General features: G+C 41.2%; 1 protein-coding gene across 1 annotated transcript in view; it reads right to left on the bottom strand.

The window, feature by feature from the left end:
* Window positions 1-22,046, bottom strand: part of sntg1 (syntrophin, gamma 1) — a 122,096-nt gene that overhangs the window by 61,282 nt on the left and 38,768 nt on the right. Inside the window, exons 7-10 of the mRNA XM_078215494.1 lie at window positions 16,392-16,494; window positions 12,308-12,390; window positions 6,136-6,266; window positions 4,827-4,956 (exon numbers count right to left, since the gene is read on the bottom strand). Of these exons, the coding sequence (XP_078071620.1) occupies window positions 4,827-4,956; window positions 6,136-6,266; window positions 12,308-12,390; window positions 16,392-16,494 (447 nt within the window). The remainder of the gene's footprint in view (window positions 1-4,826; window positions 4,957-6,135; window positions 6,267-12,307; window positions 12,391-16,391; window positions 16,495-22,046) is intronic.

The raw sequence follows: 22,046 nt of genomic DNA, 5'->3' as shown, positions 1-22,046 counted from the left end.
TGTGCAGATCATTAATGCCTAGAGCTAGGGTAGGGCGCTTGTTCATATTGTAATTTATAACTGAAAGCATTGGAAAATGTTCAAAGTGCTTGATGCAAAAAACCACTGAAACATAATCTACATGCATGCTACAACATCACTTACCAACCATGAGTTGTAGATAGTCACATTTGTCTATTACTGTACAATCCCATCAGTTTGTAATATAGAGTCACAGAGCTTTACAGTTTGTAAACAGGCCCTTGGGCCCAATTTGTCCATATCGCCCAGTTTTTACCATTAAGCTAGTCCCAATTATCTGCGTTTGGCCCATATTCCTCTATATCCATCTTACACATGTAACTGTCCAAATGCTTTTGAAAAGACAAAGTTGTACCCGCCTCTACTACTACCTCTGGCAGCTTGTTCCAGACACTCACCACCGTCTGTCTGAAAAAACTACCCCTCTGGTCCCTTTTGTATCTTTCCCCTCTCACCTTAAACCTATGTCCTCTAGTTTTAGACTCCCCTACCTTTGGGAAAAGATGTTGACTCTCTACCTTATCTATGCCCCATATTATTTTATAGACCTCTACAAGATCATCCCTAAACCTCTGAGGCTCCAAGGAAAAAAGTCCCAGTCTATCCAGCCTCTCCTTATAACTCAAACCATCAAGTCCCAGTAGCATCCGAGTAAATCTTTTCTGCACTCTTTCTAGTTTAATAATATCCTTTCTATAATAGGGTGTCCAGAACTGTACACAGCATTCCAAGTGTGGCCTTACCAATGTCTTGTACAACTTCAACAAGACATCCCAACTCCTGTATTCAATGTTCTGACTAACAAAACCAAGCATGCCGAATGCCTTCTTCGCCACCCTGTCCACCTGTCTCCGCTTTCAAGGAGCTATGAAGCTGTATCCCTAGATCTCTTTGTTCTATAACTGTCCCCAATGCCCTACCATCAATTGAGTAGGTCCTGCCCTGATTTGATCTACCAAAATGCATCACCTCGCATTTAGCTAAATTAAACTCCACCTGCCATTCATCAGTCCACTGGTCCGATTGATCAAGGTCCCATTGCAATCCTAGATAACTTCCTTCACTGTCCATTACACCACCAATCTTAAGATTGCTTATCACCTACATAACAAAAAAAACAAATGATAAATGAGAACATACCCTAAACGAAGGTTGGTTCAGAAATTATTAACTGTTGACTCTCTTGACAGAACCAAAACGACTTTATGGGAATATGCAGGCTTCTCCCAAGCACAAGGCTAGATAGGCAGAACTAAGCAATCCCAGCAACAATAGAGTAGATTAAAACAGTCTTGTCGCCCCAGAAGCGAATGATGGTGAACAATTAAGCAACTAACAGAGGAGGAAGCTCCACAAATATCCCCATCCTGAATAATATGCGAGTCCAGCACATCAGTGCAAAAGACATAACATTTGCACCAATCTTCGGTCCAAGACAGTGAGTGGATGATCCATCTCAGTCTCCTCCAGAGGTCCCCAGCATCACAAATGCCAGTCTTCAACCAACTCGATTCATTCCCTTTGATACCAAGAAATGGATGAAAGCCCTAGACACAGAAATAGATGAAATTCCAACAATAGCACTGAAGACTTATGCTCCAGAACCAGCCACATCTGAGATTTATCTGCCTGTGTGAAAAAGTGGTCAGGTTTGACCTATCCACAAAATGCAGGCTTTGCCAGCAACATTCACATCCCTTGATAGAATAAAAACATGCAGGTCTGATGACTTGTCTTCCTTCTTACCCATTCTTGCTGAAGCCATACACAAGCACCCAAACATCAAACCCAATATCTTATAATGTACACGAATTGAAGGTATGTCTTCAACCCAGCATTCTAATTTTTATTTGAAGTACTAGCCGTGCTAAACAATGCATCAGTGAACTATTTGATGATACTAAAAAGGATTCCTATGTGAGCACATAGGAATGTGCTACCGTGTGCTCGGGGCGGCACGGTAGCACAGTGGTTAGCACTGCTGCTTCACAGCTCCAGGGTCCCGGGTTCGATTCCCGGCTCGGGTCACTGTCTGTGTGGAGTTTGCACATTCTCCTCGAGTCTGCGTGGGTTTCCTCCGGGTGCTCCGGTTTCCTCCCACAGTCCAAAGATGTGCGGGTTAGGTTGATTGGCCAGGTTAAAAATTGCCCCTTAGTATCCTGAGATGCGTAGGTTAGTAGGATTAGCAGGTAAATATGTGGGGGTAGGGCCTGGGTGGGATAGTGGTCGGTGCAGACTCGATGGGCCGAATGGCCTCCTTCTGCACTGTAGGGTTTCTATGATTCTATGAGAAGGTGACAGACACAGAAAAGCAGAGGGCACTGGTGAGAGTGGCACTGCTGAGGCCGGTTGCTGCAATGTGTAACTGGATGACTGATGATCTGAAACCTACAGAAGGTGTAGGTGTGCCTGTTGGCACCTGATGGGTAAAGGTAGTTTAACTCTGATGCCTACTGATCTCTCTAGCATGTCTCCTTTCATGTTACAGCAGTGCAATTTTAGTATACTTATTTAGGGTTTGTTAAAACTGACTGCCATTATTTATTTCAACTTGACTTGGCAACCATCATGGGATTTTGTAGATTACAGTTAGATGCTTTGTTACTCCCAAAATACCAACAAAACTTTACGTGCCCCTTTTTTTTCCAAAACCTTATGCTGGAATCTCAATTACAGTCCGACTTTCAGTGATTTTGCAGCTGTTTATGACTTTATGTGTACATGTCTTTATGTCTACTCTCCTGCTGCAAAAAAGATGGTAAAAAATAACTTCGAAAATACATTTTTTAGGATAAAAGGCAAAAGAGCTGCAGTAAACCAGACCGGAAGGCTTAACAGTCAGAAAAATAATAATATAACTTGTTAAGAGGTCCACTAAACATGAAGATACACATTCCAGATTGGAAAAGCTATGCCATGCCCTATTTTAATGCTGAATTTAAGCTCTGGGACATTTTGAGTGACATTGACACGGCTCCAAATGGACAAATTAGATGGGAACGTGATGAAAGGTGGTCAAGGAAGTCCTACACTGATATTCATAAAATAATCTTGCTTGGATAGTTTTGCTCAAGCTACAGACGTACTGAAGATGGCATTGCTGCCATCTGTAAATACAATAAGTTGATGAAAATTGTGTTGTATAACTGAAGCTTCAGGGCGTCGCTGGTAGAATAATTTATTTATTCTACTGTGAGCGGCACAGTAGCACAGTGGTTAGCACTGCTGCTTCACAGCTCCAGGGACCTGGGTTCGATTCCCGGCTTAGGTCACTGTCTGTGTGGAGTTTGCACATTCTCCTCGTGTCTGCGTGGGTTTCCTCCGGGTGCTCCGGTTTCCTCCCACAGTCCAAAGATGTGTGGGTTAGGTTGATTGGCCATGCTAAAATTGCCCCTTAGTGTCCTGAGATGCATAGGTTAGAGGGATTAGTGGGTAAAATATGTAGGAATATGGGGGTAGGGCCTGGGTGGGATTGTTATCGGTGCAGACTCGATGGGCCGAATGGCCTCTTTCTGCACTGTAGGGTTTCTATGATTTCTATGAATATCAATTGTGTAATAAAATCTTTGTTTTCAATCTCCCAGCTGCTACTTTACCATTTTTGAAATTGATTTTCTTTTAATTTCTGCTCAGTGGAAATGTTGAATATTCCCAAACCACAAATCAGCTATGGCACAGAGGCATTTTAAATGCAATCAACCAAACTACAGCCTGAAAGAACATTTCCTACTGCATTAGTGTGGGCAATATCAGTCTCTGCAACACCTCAGACAAATATTGTCAAATAGGTTTCAATTAAAGCTCAACTGGGTAGTTAAATGTTGATTGTCGTGGACTGGGTTAAGATTATCCAAATTGATATTCTTGAAGACATGAGGGTTAGCTTCATCAAGCAGAATTGAGAAGTCACACAGTGGTCTCTACAGGTAATATAGACAGCTCATGTAAAATCCAAGAGTTGCACTGAGTCGGGTTTGATGCTGGCCAGGGAGTGGGGGATGAGAGGAGTGGGTGCATTGAATTACAAAGGAGATGCTGCATGCCAAATCCCAAACTCAGGGGCAAAGGCCTGAATTATCCCTATAGCGGGGAGGACATGAGACGGCAATGCCAACCCAAAGGGGTGGGACGGTAATATTATTTGTTTAAAATATCTGTATAACACATTAACATATATGACATATACATTTTATGACTAACTAATACCTTTGAATTAAATGTAGGTGCACGGGATCATGGACTTTCAGTTCTGCCTGCTGGATCTGGACATGGGCAACTACACTCTGCCCATTCTGTGTGGGGTATAGATGAGGGACAGGGACGGTAAGAGATCCAATCTTCAAAAGTAATATTGTGGGGATACAATTTGTGGTTTTAAGGTGCCTGCATAAACCCTTCTTTAATTCTACAACTATTATTGGGAACAATAGCAGAATCAGGGCAACACCACAATCAAATATTAAACAAGGCGATTTTGAGGATGTAATTAAACATGCTATTATATTAATTGAACATTATAATTTAAATGTTAAATAAGCATGTAAATGTTCTATAGTGCATTACTCTCACTCACTGTAATTATAACCAAAGTTTGTCAGAACTTGTGAGCATTTTAGAAACATACCAAGCCAATGGTTGTTTCATCATCATTTTGCCATTGTTAAATGTGGACAATTTTCTTCAATTATCAACCTTTTATGTCCCGATTGACAAACAAGATAAGTCACTTATAGTAAACCATTGGCATGCTGAGATGGGAGGCTAAAGCTTTGATTTTTTTCTGAAGTGCAGACAAGTATACTTACATTGTGCTTGGTAAGGTTGGATACATTAATTGCCAGTGCTTGTAGCCAATCTATACAATCTTCAGCAGTGAGGCACTGAATAACACCACTGCATACTCCATCCACAGCAATTATTTGAAATGCATTTGGCCTAATAATATGCCAGAAAACATATAAATGGAAATGTTATCCAATATGGAACTGCAAGCAAAGGTTTAGACATACTGATCCCAAATTTTCTCTTTGGGGTGAAGTTCCTTTAAGACAGGATTTCTGTCCACCCCTCTGCATTTCTTTCAATTCCAACAATCACTCACATCCAATTTAACTCCAATGTAGAACATTGAAAAAAAAATCAGCACTTTTTTGATGTTAGACTGAAACTAACCATCAATGATGTGAAAAGTAACTTTGCCAGAATTCATCACACATAACTTACTGTTTGCTCAGCTGGCTGGCACAATGAGCTGGATAGTCTTCTGCAATCTCACCCTGAATCACATGGGACTGCAGCAGAAATGGTGGGAAAAATGGAACACTGAACAGTACCACTGATTCCTCATCCTGGACCATGTTTCTCAGATCCACTGGATCTGCTGCTAATTTTCATTCATGATTGGAAGCTGGGCTCTGGTTTCCTGATTTCCCACCCACATATCCTTTTCCTGCTGTTTCCAAGACCAGCTGGAGAAAGGTCGCAGCAGGTCTAGATAGTGCAGTCATAGCTGACAAGTAATAAAGGGTGTGAGCCTGGAGTGTTCACTCCTGCACTTTAGACTCTGGTATCATTTAGATCTACAATATATGTATGTGTGTTCATTTCTGGAGTTATTCTGTCACATTAAAGTCCCTCACTGCTTCTTTCCATGCTGCAGTGGGACTGTTACACCTGCCTGGCCGGCAGTGAGTACTCTTTCATTAAGGCAGAGATGTTACTCACACTGCCTGGCTAATTTGATTTGATTTATTATTGTCACATGTATTGGTATAGAGTGAAAAGCATTGTTTCTTGTATGCTATACAGAGAAAACATGCAGTTTATAGAGTACATAGAGGCGAAGGAAAGGAGAGGGTGCAGAATATAGTGGCACAGGCACAAATAGGGTATAGAGAAAGATCAGCTTAATATAGGGTAGGCCCATTGCAATGAGCCCTGATCCAGGAATATAATTTGCCGTCACAGCATCAGGAGGAAAATTCAAGCCATAATAATTCTGGAAAAGAACATTTGCTAAATATTTAAAGTTTAAATATAATTGCAGCTCCTCAATTCAAAAAGCCAACTGTGAACAATAAGTTGCTGAAAATAAATAATGATTAGTACCATTACCTGGAAATATCAGTTCCCGGAATATAGTGTGACAAACGAGAATGAAGAAGGGGGATCAACCGAAGATCACACCATCGCTTCTCCCACTTTAAGCCAGATGATGTGGGCCATGAAGAACACGATAATGAATCCTGAAAAATATTATGTACGTTACACTTTCTAACTGTGACTCATTCATAATCATTTTTGCCAAGCTTTCTGCAAACAAATATAAGTTGAGATAATTTGATATGATCACATTACGGAGACATGGTTAAAAGGAGATCAAAACTGGGAACTTAATATCCAGGGATATTTAACCTTTCAGAAAGGCAGGGAGGAAGGAAAAGGTAGTGGGGTAGCACTGTTGATAAGAGATTAAATGAAGTCAGTTTTGAGAGATGATCTAAGCTCGGAGGATGTCGAGTCCATTTGGGTTGAGGTCAAAAGCAGCAAGGGAAAGAAGATATTGGAGTAGTGTATGGACCCACAGATAGTAGCCACACTGTAGGAAAGGGTAAAAATCAGCAAATAATAGGAGCATGTAAAAAGTATAGAGCAATATTATGGTGACTAATAATTTAATCTTCATGTTGATTGGGTTAATCAAGTTGGGCAGTTACAACAATATATTCAAAGTGCATTAGGGATAGTTTCCTAGAGCAGTATGTCATGGAGCCAATCAGTGAACAGATTATCTTGGATCTGGTAATGGGTAATGAGGCAGGATTAATAAATAATCTCAGAGTAAAAAATCCCCTAGGAAGTAGTGATCATAGCATGATAATTTTAATATTCTGTTTGAGAGTGAGAAACTTGGGTCTGAAACAACTGTTTATCTTAAATGAAATGAGGATAGAATCAGCTAAAGTGGACTGGGCGGATAGATTAGCAGGACAGACAGTAAGCAAGCAGCAGCAGCAGATGTTTAAGGAGGTAATTCATGACTCTGAGCAAAAATATATCCCAGTAAGGAGGAAAGATTCTAAGAGAGGGATAAACCAACCATGGCTAACCAAGGAAGTTAAGGAGAGTATTAAGTTGAAAGAGAAAGCGTACAATGAGGCAAAAGTCAGTGATAGCCCCGAAGACTGGGATTCGGTTAGAATCCAGCAAAGGATGGCCAAAACATAGAAAGAAAATAAACTGCGAGGGAAAACGAGCAAGGAATATTAAAACTGACAATAAGAACTTCTTTAAATATATAAAAAGGAAGAGATAGTTCAAAGCAAACATAAGCCCCTTAGAAAATGAGGAGAGTTATGGGGGACAAGGAAATGGAGATAAAAAGATATTTTGCATCAGTCTTTACAGTGGAAGATATTTCGAATATCCCATTAATACAGTGGAACCCCGATTTAACGCGCCCCGATTTAGCGCAAATTCGGATATAACGCGATGAATCATGGGACCCTTTTTTTTCACTCATAATTGGCAAATTTAGCGCGACCCCGATTTAGTGCGACCCTGCTTTTTTCGCGACCGCGCTTTTATGGACCCCAACCATCACAGTGGGCTGCACTGTACTAAAGAATATGGGGGAGGAATTAAGTACCATCACTAGAGAAGTAGTATTGGACAAACTACTGGGGCTAAAGGCAGAGAAGTCCCCTGGCCCTGATGGCTTGCATCTGAGGATCCTAAAAGAAGTGACTGCATAGATAATGGATGCATTGGTTGTAACTTTCCAAAAATCCTTGGATTCTGGAGAAGTACCAGAGGATTGGAAAATTGCCAATGTGTCACTCCAATTCAAAAAGGGGGCGGGGGGGGGGGGGGGGGGGGAGGAGGAGGCAAAAAGCAAGTAACTGTAGGCCAATGAGCCGAACATCTATTGTTGGAAAAATGTTGGAATCATTTATTAAGGAAGTAACAGTGGCATATTTGGCAAGCAGAATCAGCATGGCCTCATGAAAAGGAAATTGTACCTGACTAATTTAGTTTTTCAAGGAAGTCTGAACCAGAGTGGATAGAGGGGAATCAGTAGATGTGTTGTATTTGGACTTCCAGAATACATTTGACAAGGTACTTCACAAAAAGTTAAGTCATAAGGCAAGAGCCCATGGTGTTGGAGATAGTATATTGGCATGGATAGAGGATTGGCTAATGGGCAGGAAACAGCAAGTGGGGATAAGGGGTTCTTTTTCAGGTTGGTGACCTGTAACCAGTGGGGTTCCACAGGGATCAGTGCTGGGACCACAACTATTTACAATATATATTAATGACTTGGAGGAAGGAAGTGAATGTACTTTAGCCAAATTTGCAGACAACACAAAAATAGGTAGAAAGGAAAGGCAAGTTGCGAGAGGGATACAAACTGTTTACAAAGAGATATTGATAGGTTAAGTAAGTGGGCAAAAAGTTGGCACATGGAGTATAATGTGGGAAAATGCGATGTTATTCATTTTGGAAGGGGGAACAAAAGAACAGAATATTATTTAAATAGAGGAAAACTGCACAAAGTTGCAACACAAGGAGCCTTGGAGATACTTGTGCACGAAACACAGAAAGCTAGCACACAGGTGCAGCAGGTGATCAGAAAGGCTAATGAAACATTGGCCCTTATTTTAAGGGGGTTGAAACATAAGAGTCGGGAAGTCTTCCTGCAACTATGCAAGGTAACGGTAAGACCACATCTAGAGTACTGTGACCAGTTTTGGTCCCCTTACTTAAGGGAAGATATTGGGAGGAATTCCCTGCCTTTCATGATGGTGGGATTCTCCAGTCCTGCTGGTAGCACACCCCCTTCCATGGCTTTCACGGCATGGGGTGATACTAATGGGAAATCCCATTGACAATGGGATCAGAGAATCCTGCCACCAGTGAACAGCATACCACCTCCCGCTGCCGAGAAACACACAGCTGGGAGGCTGGCGAATTCACCCCATTATTCTATTGAAGGCAGTTCAGAGATGGTTCACTTGGATGATCCCAGTATGGAAGGATTGTCTTCTGAGGAAAGATTAAACATGTTGGGACTCTGCTCACTGGAATTTAGAAGAATGTGGGGTGATCTCATTGAAATATATAGTTTTCTTAAGGGGCTTGACAGGATAAATGCTGTGAGGATGTTTCCCCTCATGGGAAAGTCTAGGACCAGAAGGCATAGTCTCAGAATAAAGGGGTGACAATTTAAGACTGTGTTGAGGAGGAATTTCTTCTCTGAGGGTTGTGAATCTTTGGAACTCCTTGCCACAGGGAGCTGTGGGGGCAGAATCCTTGTGTATATTTAAGGCTGAGATAGATAGATTTTTGATCAGTAAAGGAATCAAGGGTTATGGGGTAAAGGCAGGAGAGTGGACATGGCAGTGGTTAGCACTGCTGCCTCACAGCGCCAGGGACCCACGTTCAATTCCGGCCTTGGGTCCCTGTCTGTGTGGAGTTTGCACATTCTCCCCGTGTCTGCGTGTGTTTCCTCTGGGTGCTCCAGTTTCCTCTAACGCTCCAAAGATGTGCAGGTTAGGTTGATTGGCCATGCTAAATTGACCCTGTCAGGGGGATTAGCAGGGTAAGTATATGGGGTTACGGGAATGGACCTGGGTGGGATTGTGGTCGGTGCAGACTTGATGGGCTGAATGGCCTCCTTCTGCACTGTAGGGATTCTATCTATCTGTCCTATTGAATAGCGGAGCAGTCTCGAGGGGCCAGATGGCCTCCTTCTGTTCCAACCTCTTGTGGTCTCATTATAATCACTCCCTGACATTTCTTTTATTTCAGCTTATATTGAAACAATGATATGTGAATATCAAGTCAATCACATTGAGGTTTAATAATCCTGCCATAGAGAAGCAGTAATTTGCTCATACTTAGATTTTAATGTTTTTTCTAGATACTTTGACAGTTAGGCCAGGTTTGTTGGGTTTAAAGTAACATCCTAAACAACATAACATATTGTAACATCCTAAAAAATTTCTCAAAATCAATACAAAAATCCTTATTACACTTCAGCAACATTGTAGCAGGAATATTGAAAACCTGTTTGTTAGCTCTCATGTAAGAACAAAGGAAATGTATTTCCTTTTAGTGCACATAAGTGGCTTAAATAGGATTTCTTTTTTTCACCTTTTGCACTTGGAAGAACACAAAACTCTATACTGTGAGTTTTCTAAAAGCTCAGGTGCATTTGCAAGAATTCTGCTGAACAAGCTGCACAGACATTCAATTGGTATAAATAGTACCATGTGGGCCTCAGCAGCTGTGGATTTGTGCAGTATCCAAGAAAATTGAACAACTGTGTGAACAGGGGACTCACCATCTACAGATAAAGATCTGTAGGTCACAGCTGATGTGAGAGCAAAAGGAACTATTTTATAGGATCTGAAAGGGCTACCCACTAATGACACTCTTCCAGTTTGCACAATTAAAATTGCATACCTTATCCGTGCAATGATGTTTCAGCAGAAATGTTAGTCTCTGTGAATTTTATTTTGCAAGGCGGCACAGTGGTTAGCACTGCTGCCTCACAGGGGCATGGGTTCAATGCCGGCCTCGGATGACTGGGTGGAGTTTGCAAGTTCTCCCCGTGTCTGTGTGAGTTTCTTCCCGGTGCTCCAGTTTTCTCCCACATTCCAAAGATATGCGGGTTAGGTTGATTGGCCATGATAAATTGCCCCTTAGTGTAAAGATGAGTAGCAGGGTAAATGCGTGTATTACAGGGATAGGGCCTGGGTGGGGTTGTTGCTAGTGCAAGCTCGATGGGCCCGAATGGCCTCCTTCTGCATCATAGAGATTCTATGACCCTATATGCAATGTATTGTCTCTGGAGTGCTAATTCTTAGCACTGTGTCCCACTGAAGAACAGTTGCTCCAATTAGTAGACAAGACTCCCATTCTCAGAATCAACCAAACTTCACCGATCAAGGATAAATGAATTACCTCAGCCTTTGTTTATTATTTAAAACAGTATTGTTCCTACCACAGTACAGCCAAGTCAAGAAACCTGAATGCATTTCAATGTGTCATCCAATGGTTTCATAAAATACATATGACAAAACTTGTGAGGATTCAATGCAAAAAGCATTCGAAGTAGATTTTCCAAGTCCTTACCCATGATGAGGTATCTCACCATTGCCAGTGCATATTGGAGCACTGATGTACCTAAGAAACTTACTAATACACACCAGTAGCAGTTGAGAAGTCATTTGAAAAATATACCTTATAATTCATGCATTGCAGTGTTGAGAGATTCAAATTCAACCTAATGTCATCTCTTATTGTCTGATTTCTTTAACTGTTAGCTCACCATTTTGTCACATTTTTACAGTACATTATTTTACCTGTAAATTAATGTATTTCTTCATTTAAAGCATTGTTAGACATTTATCTCATTTTTCAAGAAATTCTGCTCATTTCCCAGCAAACGGTGATTTGAAGAAGTGCCATAGAGAATCATAGAATCTCTACAGTACAGGAGGAGGCTGTTCAGCCCATCAAGCCTGCACCGACAACAATCCCACCCAGGCCCTATCCTCATAATCCCAAATATTTATCCTAGCTGGTCCCCTGACACAAAAGGGCAAATGCAGCATGGCTAATCAACTTAACCCGCACATCTTTGGACTGTGGGAGAAAACCAAAGCACCCAGAGGAAACCTACGCAGACACGGGAGAAAGTGCAAACTCCACACAGAGAGTGACCTGAGGCCGGAATTGAACCTGGGTCCCTGGTACGGTGAGACAGCAGTGCTAACCACTGTGTCACCATGTTGCCCTAAGTGCCAGTATCATTTCAGGCCACAATAAAAAACACACACCTGAATTTCAACTGATTTCTAATAACTTTGGTCGTTGATTGACAGTATCCCAGGATAAATGTGGTAAAAGGTTATTTTAGACATTTACACAATTTCTGCTGGCATTCTATTAATCCCCTATCAAAGAATTCTACAGAAAACTCAGGTACTGCTCCAAGGTTCTGACATCTTTATAAATGAGTACATATAATTGCCTATTGTGTTGAGAATATTGGAAAGAAGTTTGTGACTGAGTTACTGTGGCATATTCTCCCTTGTTTGCTGCTTTTGTGAAATAATAACCACGAGTACAAAGTGAGGAATAACACTTTGTACTCATCGCCACCACCTTTGTTGAAATAACATAAGTAGAAAAATACATTTCAGGATCGAAGCTACTGCATATTCAACTAGTTTAAAGACAAAAAACCCTAAGTTTTCGAGGTAGAAATGCATCTTACTGTATTGTTGGGATGGTAATTGAGATGCAATCCACTGTCACAAAGTGGAGAAGATGTACCACTGCTTTGGTCACTGGGGACACCTGTAAGTAAATGTAAAATAGTTTGATATGCTGAGGTTGTTTGCTTTAGGTTTTCCTTCTGCTCAGAAATATTATGGAAGGATCCAAAACTACAGCATTCCTCCAGCTAACACAACAGGGAAGCACAGGATTAAAAACGGTCATGTGGTACATCCATCCAATGTACAATCCTCCCTATCATGTATTCTGTTTCATTTATTTAAACTCATGATGAAGAAAAGTTTATATACTTACTCAGATGACATATTAACCTGATCAGGCAGAACATGTGACTTGTTCTTTTCCATGGTCCAGTTTCAAAGGAGTATTTGATCATCTTCATAGCCATGTTCAAATCATCATTGCATAAAACAATCCTCCCTCACATTGATCTGGAATATTACCTTATACCCATTTCTACATTTGTGTTTGATGAACAGAGGAATGCGTGGTCAATTGATGAGTTTGTCATGTATAAGAAGATCAGGAACTATACATTTACTCACAGCTTCATTAATATGGCATATTTTCATTTGTTCCCTATTTAGCAAAAAGGCAGATATTTGTATAACATTTCCATGAGTGTGCTAATGATGTGACCATGAGAAATACCTTTTTTTATTACTAATATTGCTCAAGAGACTTGATTTAAGAACACACCACCTGAAATAATATGAATTATTTAATGCAAGTTGTCAACAAATATTGAGATGGTTCCAGGTAGGGCAACTTATTAAGTAATTCATCACAGCATCAACCAGCTTTTCAGTTGATAGCACTCTTGCCTCCTGAGTCCTCAGGATCTGGATTCAAGTCCCAGTCAAGGGCTTTAACACAAAAGCAAAGGCAGATACTGCAGTGCACTTTGAGATGTTCAGTGATAATGAAAAGGCAAATCTTTCTTCTGATGCTTTCCTGGGAATTCACTGAGGGCACCTGGACTTCATGAAACCTTTTGGCCTGTGGCAAAATGTCAAAAAAGGCAATAAAAACATCAAGTTGTAGCAGGAAGGAAAACCCTTGGGAACAATTCTTATCCATGAGGCTGACAAATCCATTTTCTTCATATGTTTATTGTATCGAATTGTTTAATGAAGAGAATACAACTTTCGAACAGCAAACCTAAAGTAAAGTGGGAAATATATCGAATCTAGAATGTTAAGAGTGATCAAAAGATAATTTGTTGCTTTATCAAACCTTTTAGACATTTTTATTTTAAAAAATAGATGTGTTATTTTCCAGTTTTAGTTTGCTGATTTTACCATTTTCCCAGCAGCAAAATGTCTCAGGTCAGTGAGTTAATTCAATAGTATTTTGTTAGCCTCAGCACCAGAATACACCAGTATCAGCTCATCTGTAAGAAAGCTCATTTAGCTCTCAAGCAATGAAACAGCTACAGTCGTTATTCCTGCTGTGAAAAGCGGTAGCTCAGAAGAAGTTGAGAAGAGTAGAGAACTTCTATAGCCTGATTCAGAGTTATGGAAAAATATGTTGCTTAGGCCATGCAGAAAAAGAATAATCTTTTGCAGTTGCACAATGCTGATTGTGAAGGGGAGACAATGAAATTCTCTATAACTGCAGATGGTCATTGCCTGGCAATTGTGTGGCATGAATGTTACTTGCTACCCTAGCCTGAATATTGTCCAGGTCATGCTGCATATGGTCATAGACTGCTTCAGTATCAATACGAATGGTGCTGAACATTGTGCGATCATCAGTGAACATCCCCACACCTCACCATATGAAAGAGAGAAAATCATTGATGAAGCAGCCGAAGATGGTTGGGGCCAGGACACTACCCTGAGGAAGTTCCTGCAATGCTGACATGAGGCTGAGGTGATTGGCCTCCAAAACCTGCAATCGTCTTCTTTTGTGTTAGGCATGACTCCAACTAATGGAGGACTTTCCCCAGATTCCCGTTACCTTGAATCATGCTAGGGCTGCACAATGGTACACTTGGTCAGATGCTGCCATGTTGTCAAAGGCAGTCAGTCAGTCTCACCTCACATTTTGAGTTCAACTCTTATGTTGATGTTTGGACAAGGGCTGTAATGGGATCAGGGGCTGAATGCCCTTGGCAGAACACAAACTGACTGTCACTGAGCAGATTATTGCTGAGTAAGTGCTGCTTGGTAGCACTATCGATGACACCTTCCATCACTCTGCTGACAATTGAGAGTAGATTGATAAGACAGATTGCAGGTTGAATTTGTGCTGCATTTTGTGGACAGGACATATTTGGACAATTTTCTACATTGCCGAGTAGATGCCAATGTTACAGCTGTATTGGAACAGCTTGGTTAGGGACGTGGCTAATTCTGCAGCACAAGTTTTCATCATGATTGTTGGAATGTTGTCAGGGCCCATAGCCTTTGCTGTATTCAGTTGCTTCTTAAAAACACAGAGTGAATCAAATTGGCTAAGACTGGCATCTGTTATGCTGGGAATCGCAAGAGCAGGCTGGGATGGATCATCCATCTGGTACTTCTGGCTGAAGATGGCCATGATATGCCCAGACTTATCTTTTGTACTGATGTGCTGGACTCCTCCGGGATCTTGGACTGGGAGGGTTTAAGATACAGTACAGGTATGAAAAGAGGGGGTTTCAGTCTAAGGGGGAGGGCACCCCACAATCGGCAAGGTGCAGCCCCAGAAGAGCAACCACCCTGTCCTTCCTTCCTGCCCTTTAACTATTTGTGCGTAAAAATTGAGGTTCCCGCTCCAGTCCACGTCAAACATATTATGGCATGGGCAGTGTAGTATTGGGGTCAATAGGCTTGATAACAAACCTAGTCGACCCTTAATTGGTCATTTTAGTATAGAGGGGCTGGTTGCTGATTTCTGAGCCTCTCTCCCCTCCTTGTTCCATATTATGGGGGTGAGCTCAGGATTAGGTGGGAAGATGGTGGGATGGGAAGCCAAGCTATGTTCCCTTTTTATGACACTGGCTGCTGTGTTCCAGTAAGTTTAAATGTCCCAAAGCCACTTTGAGAAGCTACAGAGAGAAGGTAAGGATGTAAGGAAAGTGGGTGAGGGGGTAGAGAGCAGGTGAGTGGGTGAAGAGTGGGTCAGAGGGGTCGGAAGTAGTTGGGTTCGGATGTGTATTCAGAAGTTGGGGAGTAGTCAAGAGGTCTGGGAATTAGTCAGGTCAGGGACAATATTCAGGCGGGTCAGGGGTGGTAGTCAGGTTGGAGTGGGTAGTCAGGGGTTAGAGGGGTAGTTTGGTCGGTGGTTTAGGGAGATGTTCGGGGAGCCAATGGAGGCAGTTGAGGGCTTGGCAGAATAGCTGGAAGAGTAGTCGGGGAGTCTAGTTGGGAGTTAGAACTGGTTTTAATCTTTCTAACTTCCTTGGGTGACTATTCTAGTAAGTATATTGAAACCACCTGAAGTCTCCAACCCTAATCCAAAATTTCAGGGGCATTCCAGACGCAGGGAAATTGCCCCTCAGAAGTCTAAATGTACCACGAATTTCCGTACAATCAGTACATGGGATCTTCTAAGGAATCCCCCACCACAACTTGGGGGATACCACCAGGATCCGAGCATCCAGAATTCGGAAGCTCTGAGTTTTGCAATGCAGGATGTACTGTTATTCATTCCCCCACCACTTGCCTTTGGGAGACTGATAGTTGTGTTTATCTGACTCTCATCAGACCAAACTCAATTGATTTAAAATCTAGTCTGCTTTTCAGTGGCTGTGTACATTTCTATTCTGCAGAAGTCAGTTTAATTTAATTTTGGATTCAGTCACCTCAAATATGGGAAATGTACCATCGACTCAATAGACCATTGGTTATTAAATCAAGTAAATTTTGACCTAAGCCCAGCGTTCAAGCAAAAAAGATTCATGCAGTCTTTTTTTAAATCACATACTGATTAACTCAAGTTGACCCTCTGCACAAGCTGAATAATTAAATAGTTAGAGGACCAGTGCAATGAAATGATAGACAAACGCTGTGTGAACAATAATAGCAGTGTTTAGTCAGTATAATTCATTGTATAAACAAATTAAGAGTGCTTACATGTGCAGTCTTCATACAGAGGGAGCTTCAAGAAGGCAGGTGCTCTCTTTAAAAATGAAACTGTGAGAGTTACCTCTTCGCCCGCATTACGCAGAACTTGAACCTGTGGTTCATTACAAGGCATGGGTAAAGGTAACGGCATTGAATTAGTTTAACCAGCAGCTAGAACTGAATATTTTTATCTAAAGGGGTGGTAACATTATCAGCTTAAACATTCAACTGTCAGTGAAAATAAATAAAAATAACAAGTACCAAAATTTTAAAAGTTGTGTATAAAAACAGAAAGCACTAGAAAAACTCCCCAGGGTCTGGCAGTGTCTGTCGCAAGTGCTGTCAGAACTGCGGAGTTTTTCAAGTGCTTACCCTTTTTATTTCTGATCTCCTGCATCTACAGTATTTTGCTTTTTTTCCCCCAACAGAGTGAATATGTGAATGAGCAAGTCTACCACTTTTATTGCCTGCAAAGAGAAAACAGTGAGATGGGTGGAGAGAATAGAATGGTTTGCAAGATACAAATATGTGCAGAACTGTCAACAATATGTAAATACTAGGAGTGACATTGTTGGTCAATGAAAGTGATACACACTGAAGTACATCTAGATATAAAGACCAGTGATCATTGTTAAGAATTATATACATCAAAAAGTAATGTCAAACTATAATGAATAATCTCTACTTCTCATGAGCCACATTTGCAAGTGGTCTAATTTCATGGTAACTTCATTGCAGTGTTAATGTAAGCCTTACTTGTGACTAATAAATAAACTTTACTTTTACTTTATGTGTTGGTGGAATGAGACAAAGACTACATTTTGACATCAGTACATCAGAATTTCACTCTCAAGAGCACATGCTAAACAGAAATGAAAAAAGATCAAGGACTAAAAATTCAATAACCACCAAAAACCAGGCACGGGCATCGTGATGCATAGTTAACCATTCAAAATAGTGCAGATACACTTCATACTGCCTGCTAAGTTAAATGACGGTGAAAGGGAGCCCAGTACTGGACATGCCTTTCAGTGGTTGCATGCCTCAACAGCAAGTACTACTCTAAGCCAGTTTGCATTATTTAAATCCAGCCTGTACCTCTGAAATGGGTGGTGCGTTCTGGCTGTAACACATGCAGGAAGTCAATGCATAAGAATGCCTGTTGTACATAAAAGTGAAGATGGTGCAGCATGGCAGAGGGCGGGCTCCCAGATTTTCTGATGCAGCATTTGAGACCATGGTTCGGGGGGTGGACAGGAGGAATGAGGTCTAGAAGGCCCTCCAGATGAATGTTTAGCAAGGAATGGAAGTAGATAGCCAAAGAAATCATTGTAAACACTGTTATCCTGAGGACCTGAAGGCCGTGCTGCAAGAAGTGGTCAAAGTCAGTGAAGCCGTCATATGTCATATCATTGCAACTAAACTATTAGCCTCAGACACTGCTCCATTCACCACATAGAATCTTAGAATCATAGAGGTTTACAGCATGGAAACAGGCCCTTCGGCCCAACTTGTCCATGCCGCCCTTTTCTTTTAAACCCCTAAGCTAATCCCAATTGCCAGCATTTGGCCCATATCTCTCTATACTCATCTTACCCATGTAACGGTCTAAATGCTTTTTAAAAGACAAAATTGTACCTGCCTCTACTACTACCTCTGGCAGCTTGTTCCAGACACTCACCACCCTGTGTGTGAAAAAATTGCCCCTCTGGACCCTTTAGTATCTCTCCCCTCTCACCTTAAACCTATGCCCTCTAGTTTTAGACTCCCCTACCTTTGGGAAAATATATTGACTATCTAGCTGATCTGTGCCCCTCATTATTTTATACACCTCTATAAGATCACCCCTCAGCCTTCTATGCTCCAGAGAAAAAAGTCCCAGTCTATCCAGCCTCTCCTTATAACTCAAACCATCCAGTCCTGGTAGCATCCTAGTAAATCTCTTCTGCACTCTTTCTAGTTTAATAATATCCTTTCTATAATAGGGTGACCAGAACTGTACACAGTATTCCAAGTGTGGCCTTACCAATGTCTTGTACAACTTCAACAATACATCACCTTCAGTAACCTTATCAAGGATGGCTCACATTCATAGCTTGACATACACATTATTACAAGCCTCATACCCATGTCTAACTCTTTGCACACTCACAGTCAGCTACTTAACAATGACAGTCACAAGCACATTGCACCAAAGTCACTGACACGCTTCCATCTTTGGCAGTACAAGATTGTACACAACTGAAGGTAACAGCAGCCAACCAGTGGGAGATAGGACCTGGCTTCATGACCTCAAACCCATGGAGAAAATGGTGATCATCATAATTGGAGCAGGTATTTCTGAGGTCATGACCAGCAGTGGGGCTGAGACCTAGAAGATAAGCGCCTAAGAAGCAAGAGCAGGAGTAGGCCATTCAGCCCATTGAACCTGCTTTCTCATTCAATAAGATCACGGCTGAACTGATAACCTTTGACTCCCTTTTTAAATTAAAAATTGGTTTAACTAAGCCTTGATCATGTTCAATGACCCAGCCTCCTCTGCTCTCTAATGAAGAGAATTCCAAAGACTAATGACCCTCAATGAAATTCCTCCTCATCTCAGTCTTAAATGGGAGACCTCTAATTTTTAAACTGTGCCCCCTAATTTGAGATTTCCCCACGAGGGGATGCTTCATCTCAAAACTTACCCTATCAAGCACCCTCAGAAACTTGCATGTTTCAAAAAGGTCACTCTCATTCTTCTAAACTCCAATGAGTATCAGCCCAACCAGCTCAACCTTTCCTGAGAAGACAACCCTTTCAACACAATGATCAACCTAGTGAAACATCTCTAAACTGCCTTCAACACAAGTATTTTGCTCCTTAAAGAGTGCACAGTATTCTATGTGTGGCTGCAATAATGATATAATAATGAATAATTAATATTCCATAATTCTTGTTATACCTCCATGCTAAATGCTTGTGATTCATGTACAAGGACATCAGAACCTCACTGTACTGCAGTCTCTCTCCATTTTAAAACAATATTCTGATTTCCTATTCTTCCCCCAAAATGCAAGTAACCTCACACTTTTCTGCATAATACTCTATTGCCAAAGTTTTCTTCATTCACTTAAATCTCTATCACTCTGCAGGTTTTGGACTAGATTTTAGTGTCCCAAAGAAGCTGGTTATGGAGGCAGGAAACAGCAAAACTGAGGCAGCAGGACCAGAAATTTGAATTTCCCTTGAGAAAAACTCCCATATAAATTTCCTATTGACAGGATGAGGTTCAGGTTGTAATCCTGTCACACGATCTACGATCCTGGGATCACCATTGATGAGCCTAGGGAAAACTTACATTTCATGTCCAACATAACTTCCTTGCTTTTTCACTTTATGCCTCTATTGATAAAACCCAGGATGTTGTATTCTTTATTAACCACTCTCTCAACCTGTCCTGCCACCTTCAATGATTTATGCACATTAAAGTCTTAGGTCCCTCTGTCCCTGCACCCATTTTAGAATTGTAGACTTCATTTTATATTATTGCACTGTGCTCTTGCTATCAAAATGATTCACTTCACACTTCTGGGCATTACGTTTCATCTGCCCCTTGTACACCCATTCCACTAATTTGTCCTTTTGAAGTTCTGCACTATATTCCTCACGGCTCATAATACTTCCTAATTTTGTATCGTCTGAAAATGATGTAATTATGCTCTCCACCAGAAGGTATGCCTCATTACTAATTACCAGGAAGAGCAGGGGTCCTAACATCAATCTCTGCGGTAATCTATTACAAACTTTTCACCAGTCTGAAAAAAAACCTTCGCACTATTCTTTGTTTCCTGTCACTCAATCATTTTGAAGGCTTCCCCACCACTGAGGTTAAACTAATTGGCCTGTCATTAATGGTCAACCATTAGTTTACCTATCCCCTTGTCCCTTGATAGCCTACATTTCTTAGGATGCTTTTTACGTCTTCTGGCATGGAGACAGATATAAAGTACTTGTTCAAAGACTCTGCCTTTTCCTTGTGTCCTATTATTAATTCTGCAATCTCATTCACTAAGAGGCCAACCTTCAATTTAGCTATTCCCTTTCTTTTTATCTACTTATAGAAGCTCTTGTTGTCTCCTTTACATATCTTACTGGTTTACTCTCATTTTCTAATTTCCCTTTTTTAACTCATCCTATTCTGGTTTCTACAATTTCCCTAATGTTGTCGTCAAACACTAGTCTTCACAATATTGTACATTTTTTCCTTCAATTTGATATCATCCTGAAATTTATTAGCAATGGATGGTTCATTCATCTTGAGATCTTTCTCAATGGAATATATCTCTATTGAGAGATATGAAGTATCTTATGTCTGCCATTAACTATGTACTATTTTATCTTTGGTCCTATTTTCCTTGTCCGTTGGTGCCAACTCTGTCTTCATACCTTTATAAAGTTACCTTTATTTAAAGCCACTAGTTTCAGACCCGTGTTTCACACCCTCAAACTGAATGTAAAATTGTATCATGGTATGATCATTCTTCCTTAGAGGATCCTTTGCTATGAGATCATTAATTAATCATGTATCATTGCACAATGCAAAAATAGCCTGTTCTTTGGTTGGTTCCAGAATATATTGTTCTAAGTAACTGTCCTGAGTGCATCCTATGAACTCATCATAAATTTGCCAATTTGATTTGCCCAATCTATATGAAGATTAATATCATAGGAACATAGGAATTAGGAGCAGAAGTAGGCAATTCAGCCCTTTGAGCCTGCTCTGCCATTCAGTCAGATCATGGCTGATCTCTTCCTGATCTCAAATCCACATACCTAACAGTTTCCCATATCCCTTTAACACGTTTTTTTATCAGAAGTATTTCTGTCTCCTTCTTGAAACCATTTAATGATTCAGACTCCACCGCGCTATGGGGCAGTGAATTCCACAAATTCACCACCTTCTGTGAGAAGTAGTTCCTTCTCCTTTCAGATCCCTCTCCCCAGACACAGCGCAGTGGGCCGAGAAAATTGCACCTATTATGTTTGGAGTGCATGCACAATTGATGGGGTCGGAAGTGGACGAAATCCAATAACTGCCCGAGTGTTTTGTCATGGCCTCAGCATCTGGTGGTCATGGAAGGTGGAATGGCTGGTCATGTGGACACTCTTCCCCCATTTCTCCAATGAGTGCCTGGGAATCCTGGTGAAGGAAGTCAGTGCCAATGACTAATTCTCATGTTCAGGAATGGCAAAAGGAGGCCACCCGACCGTACAACGATGAGATGGAGCACAGGAAAAAGATAGAGAATCTGGTGAATTGATGTGACAACAATAATGTCTCCCTCAGTGTCAGTAAAACAAAGGCAATAGTCATTGGCTTCAGGAAGTGTGGTGGAGGACATGCCCATGTCCACATCAACGGGGATGAAGTGGAAATAGAACCATAGAATCATAGAAAATTACAGCTCAGAAACAGGCCTTTTGGCCCTTCTTGTCTGTGCCGAACCATTTTTTGCCTAGTCCCACTGACCTGCACTTGGACCATATCCCTCCACACCCCTCTCATCCATGAACCCGTCCAAGTTTTTCTTAAATGTTAAAAGTGACCCCGCATTTACCACTTTATCCGGCAGCTCATTCCACACTCCCACCACTCTCTCCGTGAAGAAGCCCCCCCTAATA

Source organism: Mustelus asterias, chromosome 7 (assembly GCF_964213995.1).
Source record: "Mustelus asterias chromosome 7, sMusAst1.hap1.1, whole genome shotgun sequence".
In the NCBI taxonomy this organism is placed as follows: Eukaryota; Metazoa; Chordata; class Chondrichthyes; order Carcharhiniformes; family Triakidae; genus Mustelus; species Mustelus asterias.
Note: the sequence above shows the minus strand (reverse complement) of the source record. Positions and strands in the feature narration are given on the sequence as shown.